Source organism: Mus caroli, chromosome 5 (assembly GCF_900094665.2).
Source record: "Mus caroli chromosome 5, CAROLI_EIJ_v1.1, whole genome shotgun sequence".
Lineage (NCBI taxonomy): Eukaryota > Metazoa > Chordata > Mammalia > Rodentia > Muridae > Mus > Mus caroli.
Window position 1 is genome coordinate 19,437,035 of NC_034574.1, and position 6,189 is coordinate 19,443,223.

Consider the following 6,189-nt stretch of genomic DNA (forward strand, 5'->3'; position numbering starts at 1 on the left):
AAAAAAAAAAAAAAAAAAAAAAAAAAAAAAAAAAAAAGAAGTTCATGTTCATGACCGTCCTGAACACGGAGAGTTTGAAGCCAGCCCAGGATACATAAGACCTTGTCTCAAAATAAAAAGCAAAACAGCTGGAGAGTTGGCTCCGTGGTTAGGAACACACACTGCTCTCCTCCACACCCATGTCAAGCAGCTTCAGGGGGCCCAACACTCCTCTGGCTTCTGTACACAAATATGTGCATAATTTATGAATACAAGTAAAATATTTTGGAGAGATAAAATAAAAATAAAACATGAAAGTCGATGGAGCAAGCTGAGCACAGTGACTCACAGCCTGAGTGCTGACACATGGAGAGAAGGCTCAGGCAGACAGTGTTGTGAGCTAGAGACCAACCTGGGCTACACAGTGAGTCTGAGCTCGGCCTGGGAAACAGAGTAATAAATCGTTTTCAAAAACAAAACACAGCAAAAAGCCAGTAGAACAATCACTCTCTCTGTGCAGCTTCTCAAAAGTTCTAGGAACATATACTCTGGGTTTCTGTCGCCTAAAACAAGACATTCCCCTCTAGTTTTGAACAGCAGAAGTCTCTGGCTCTACAGCACAGTATTTCCCGTTTCTGTCTCACAGGTAAATATCAAATCATGACAGTCATAATGGGCACCTTTTCAGAAATTAATTAATGGTCATCTAAAAATCTTCCCTAGCTACAATGAGGTGCTGAGCTTAGAGAAATCAGCCCGTGACTAGCATGTTCCTCTGAAGTTTCCTGGTCGCCTCTGTGACTTCCATTATTACTGCAATCTCCAGTCGGAAATTAACAAATCCTTCCCCTTTCAGGTTTTAAAAGATGGTGCTCGTGACACTGGCATCTCTCAGGCTCACATCCTTTACATTGCCCTCGCTACAGAAATTCTAACTTGTCCAGCATCTAACCTGGTGTCCTGTCTCATGCCGGTCTCTCTTTGTGTTTTTATCTCCTATCTATTGGTTAATGGCACACCCACCCCCACTTGCTGTCTAAGCCTTCAAGTGGTCCAACCTCCCAGTGGGACACTCCAAATAGTCTCATTTTGAAGTCTTGGTCTGCATTCCCCCCAAAGGACAGTTGTCCCCCTCCCAGAGTACTCCCCAGAAGACAGCATCCTGTCTAGTCATCAGCTGCACTTGCCATGTCTGGCACACAGGTTAGCTATGACTGATTATGCTCGGCCAGAGTTCGCACACTTCCTCAGACCCTCAGACCAGCTCTGACCCGCCCTGCCCTGTTGTTGGGGCTGAGTCTGGTCTTCTGTGTGTTTCCTGGGATGCTGAGAATCTGCATCTCCACCCTCCATCACTCTCATGAGCCTGACCTTTCAGACCCTGAGGATGTGATATGCTCACCATTGGCTCCGGAAACATGGCTGGTCTGAGGAGAGCCGAGGTGGGAGTGTAAAATATGCACTGGGTTTCAAACAGTCTAAAAAGAGGATACAAAATATGCCATTCAAATATTTGTACGGATTCGTGCTGAAGCGGTATTTTGGACGTGTTTGATTAAATAAGACTGTCATCGCCCACTGCATCCTTTTCTTTTATCTTTTTAATGTGAGTAATAAAAACCTTTAAAGTACACATATTAATGTATGGCTTCCTTGATATGTATAGAAGTCAGCTGTCACTACTTTGGATTCTTCTGTTGGCATGTGCATATTAGGGTAGTGTGTGTGTGCGTGCACGTGTGTGTGTGTGTGCACACACGTGTGCTTGTCTGTGTACAGAACTCAATACCCTGCCCTGTGCTAGGGAAGCAGTCTCCCACCCCAGCCTATATTGATCTATATTAATCCCCAATACCCATTCAAAATCCTCTTGTCTTTTTCACTTCTATTAAAAGGCTGCCCTGCTAGCCCCGTTGTCCCCACACTCCAAGCCTAGAACTCTCTGAATTTACCACGCTCAGTGCTTTTCCCAGCCACCATTTCTCCACTTAGGTCTTCTTTCATTGCTAACATAGCTTTCACCCCTGCACTCGAGTTATAATGCATTTCTGGGCCTATTTTTCCTCAATTCTCAGAGAATGACATCTTTATTAATTCTTAACTAATTGAAAAAATTTCCTGTGATTCCCAAAGAATAGAACTTTTTCATTCCTCCAAACTGCCTATTTTCACTTTTAAATTTTTTCTTCTTCTCTTTTCTTTTCTTTTTAAAGGTAGGGTTTTAAGCAACCCAGGCTAGCCTCCAACATATGTAGCTATGGTTGTCTCTGACTTCATCTGCCGGCCTCTACCTCCTGGATATAGGTGCCACCACACCCAGCTATCCCATTCAACAAGTTTGGATGACCAATAATTCCAGCTGTGCCACCCACCAGTCCCTACCAGGAAAGCAATTTTCCTCTGTCCCTTTAAGGACTACACTGCTCCCAGACTCTTTTCTGTGAAGGTTCCTGTCCCACCACATGCAGCAGAGCACTGCCTTGCCTAAGGCCAGGGCCTCCAAGACAGTCCACCCACAGGCACGTCCCATCATCCTCACTGGTCCTGTGCACTCATACCTTGGACTGGTTTTATGCCTAACATTTCACTCACACCTAGGAAGGTAGGTGAGTGGTTGTCAAAGGGCTGGGATAGCCGTACTGAGGGAGAAGTCACAGGCCAGGACCCCACCCCTGTGACCCTCAGATGTTTCCTCTGACGTCTGCCTTCTTTACTATTCTTTACCATAGATCTTACCAGGGTGGGGCATGACCTTCAGCACAGAGACTGTCAAAACTCCACTGCGAGGTCTCTTTTCCATTATAGTGCCAACAAAGCCCTTTCTCTAGGCTCAACAGCAGCACGCGCGCGTGCGCATGGGCTTGCACACACATGCACACACGCACATGCACACACACACACACAAAACTCCTCTCTCTCTCTCTCTCTCTCTCTCTCTCTCTCTCTCTCTCTCCCTCCCTCCCCCCCTCCATTTTTTTAGATCCGGAGATGTGTTCTTCCTTACTTTCTCTGTGTCTTCAGCCACTAATCGCATCAGTCCTACAATCCCATCTAGAGACTAACACTCCTGGTACTGAGACTGAGCTTGCCAGTGGTGTCCCTTTAGCTTTCTCCCAGCTCTCCAGTGACAGAACTCTCTTCCTCGCACACTCACTTTTATTTCAGCCCAGCCCGACTTCCTCTTCCCACAAACAGTCTGTGCCCTATTCGCAATCTCCAGACCCCACCCCCACCACAGCTCTCTCCAGACCCCATCCCCCACCACAGGTCTTTCCTTACTTCTTTCTCAGTATTTCTCTTCTGCCCTTTTCCTCTCTGTCCATATATTTAGTTTAATTGTTGGTGTTGGGTTTATTTCAGAAGAGAACCCCCATTATAGAGAGAAAGAACAGAAGGATGCTGGCAGTGTGGGGAGGCGGATTGTTCTCCCATAAGGACACACCCTCTCAGCTCAGTTCCACCTGTGGGTTCCTTCCGCCTCCAGCTCTGGGCTTTCTTATGTGTGCCTGGTTTTGCCTCCTGCCCTGTGACCTCCACAGCATCTTTTCAGTATCAAGCCCTTCTGAACCATCCCAATCCTTCCTTCTTAGGAACCTCCTGCCGGTTTCCGTCCTCCAAGCTCTGCCCTGCCCTCTGGTCTTGAAGATCCTGTCTCCTATCTCTGGGAGCTCTAGTCTGCTAAGGAGATGCTGCTCTGACTTCCGATTCTCTTGGGCCAACCAGTTTGGAAAAGGAATTAGCAGAAGAATCCCCACAGCCAAAACGTCCAGAACCAAATTAGGAAAAAAAAAAAAAAAAAAAAAAGGCAGGCTTCTAGACAGCCGCTGGCGTCTGAGAGTGAGCAGCAGCGCTGAGGGCAGTTTCACAGCAGGGACATCAGGAATGGCCCGTCCTAGCCAATGATTCTTGGACCCTCTTCTTGCCTCTGCTATAGTCAGCCTCCAAATCCTTCTGGTCCTTCCCATCCCAACCTAAGTGCCATGGACTGAGGAGCAGAAGTGGGTTCGTCTTAGTGTGAAGGAAGTTCCAGCCCTCTACCCTTGCACGGGCTAGCTTTCTTAATTAGAACTCACCAGATTGCAGAAACCTTGATCTCGGCACACCTGGTTCTTCCAGGCTAGGAAACCGCTCTAGAGTAGATACTGAGGTCAGGACAAGAGGGCTTCAAGGGAATGGATTCTGATCGGGTTCGTTTACTACACCCTGTTTCTGTGGAGAAGGCATCCTCCCGGGGAGAGCTCAGGGCTCTTAAATGATGGCTCTGCTGAATCTTAGCAGGATTCTCAACTCCCAAGTCTTTATGCCACACCCAACTCTGCCAGCCTTTAGCATTTCCAGTCCTGGCCAGCCCTGGTCCAGCACCCTCCCTGGTTCTCCAATTTTGAGAGCGACCTCTGCTAAGGTGAAGGAAGCCACAGGCTCGCCAGGCCCTGCATCCAGAAAGCCCATTCCCATCGTTTGAGTGTTGAGGGGTCGATTCAGAACGTGTCCCCACATACTAAACTGTCAGTTGCCCTAACATGCTGTCACCCTAGGGTCCTGCTGAGGCCCTCAAGAATACAACCCTTGAGAGGAAAAAAACGAAGGGATTCTGAAAAAGAGATGGGGCGAGGTTTGTGGACTATAATGCCGTGAGAAACGTACTACCGGTGAGACTTCAGGCGCTCCGGGGCAAGAGCAGGGCTTTGGGACCTGGAGATGTCCAGTACTGAACACCGCTTACGATCTGGAGTCCCGCACTCCAGGGCTCCAAGCAGATGGCGGGAGTTTTGGACCGGGTCTCGGGTCTGGGACTTCCTGACGGTCAAACCCGTGTCGGTCCCAGCACTTACCCGGTAGACTCGGGAAAGTCTCTGAGAAGTGCGGAGGCGGGGGCGGCGGGGGTTCAGTCACTTTCTCGCGCGCGGGCAGCAGCTCCTCAGCATCCAGCGCTCCGTCCGTGCGCCGGGTCGCGGGCTCCGGGTTGCTTCGCGAGGCGGTGGAGGCGGCGGCGGCGGCGGCGAGCTCCGGGGGCCCGTAGTAGGCGTCGGGGGGCTCTGCGAAGCTGGGCAGCGCAGTGGTCAGCGCCACCATCGAGGGTACCGCCTGGCCCAGCCCCGCGCAGAAGCTATTGCTCAGGCGGCCGGCGAACGAGGCGAGCGGGGCGAGCGGCGGCAGGCCGGCGGGCAGCGGCGCGGGGGCCAGCGCCTGCGGCAACACGAGTGGCCGGTAGGGCATGAACATGGGGTAGCCGGTGTAGAGCAGGTGGCCCGAGCGCGGCGGCGGCGGCCCGATGAGCGAGTCGATGGAGAAGGCGGCGCCGGGGCCGCCGCTGCTCCCGCCGCTGCCCCCGGGGGCGCCGCCGCCCGCTGCTCTCTGCATGGCGCTGCCCGGGCCCCGCCGTGCGCCCCGCGCGGACACGCAGGGCTCGCTGCGGGCGCGCGGGCCGAGGTGGCGGCGGGGCGCGGGCTCGGCGCAGTGTGGCTCCGGCGCCGCGCTCTCTCGCTCATAAGGAGGGAGGGGGCGGGCGGGCGGGCTGGGGGTGTCGCCCTCCGGACTCATCCATCTTCCTCAAATTACGCTTCACTTGCTCCCTCCGCCCGCCGCCGCTCCCGGCTCCCGCGCCCCGCGCCCCGCGCCTTTTCAGTGGCCCGGCCGGCCCGGGACCCCGCCCGCCCCCCGCGGCCCAACCAACTATTATTAATGCAGATTGATGAGGCCGGACCCGCCGCTTTGTGAAAGTTTGCGGCGGGCGAGGAGGCGGCGGCGGCAGCTGGCCAGGTCCCCTCCCCGCGCCCGGACCTGCTCCCGGCTCAGCCCACGCGGCCCGGGCTCGGCGCGGCTCGAAGGGCGAGAGGAGCGCGGCAGGGCGGGGCGGGGGTGCGCAGGACGCCAGGAGCGACTCGGGGCGCACCGAGTGGCGATCCCTAGGAGCCCCGACGCGGCGCGGGGCAGCAGGGGGCGCGCTCTCCGCCCAGGGCCCCGTGCGCGCCCGGGGCCACTCGTGGGCGACCGCTTTCCTACTGTCTTCCCAATGCCTTCGCACTCTCTGCCTGGGACTCGGTTCTCTAAGCACTGGCTCTCGCTCCCTCTCCCTCATTTCTCCTCCATCTCCAACTTCTCGCTTCTGCGGGAATTCCTGGGTGCCCACACAGGGCCAAGTACTTACCCTTCCCCCTCCTTCACCTTTCCCCCTCCACCTCTCTCCCACCCTTCCCATTCTTTTTCTTC

General features: G+C 53.8%; 1 protein-coding gene across 1 annotated transcript in view; it reads right to left on the bottom strand.

Annotated features, from left to right (window-relative positions):
- Gbx1 (gastrulation brain homeobox 1) overlaps positions 1 to 5,906 on the bottom strand; it is a 23,171-nt gene extending 17,265 nt beyond the window's left edge. The window contains exon 1 of the mRNA XM_021163956.1: positions 4,812 to 5,906. Coding sequence (XP_021019615.1) covers positions 4,812 to 5,520 — 709 coding nt within the window. The 5' untranslated portion in view covers positions 5,521 to 5,906. The remainder of the gene's footprint in view (positions 1 to 4,811) is intronic.
- Between the last annotated feature and the right edge of the window lie 283 nt (positions 5,907 to 6,189).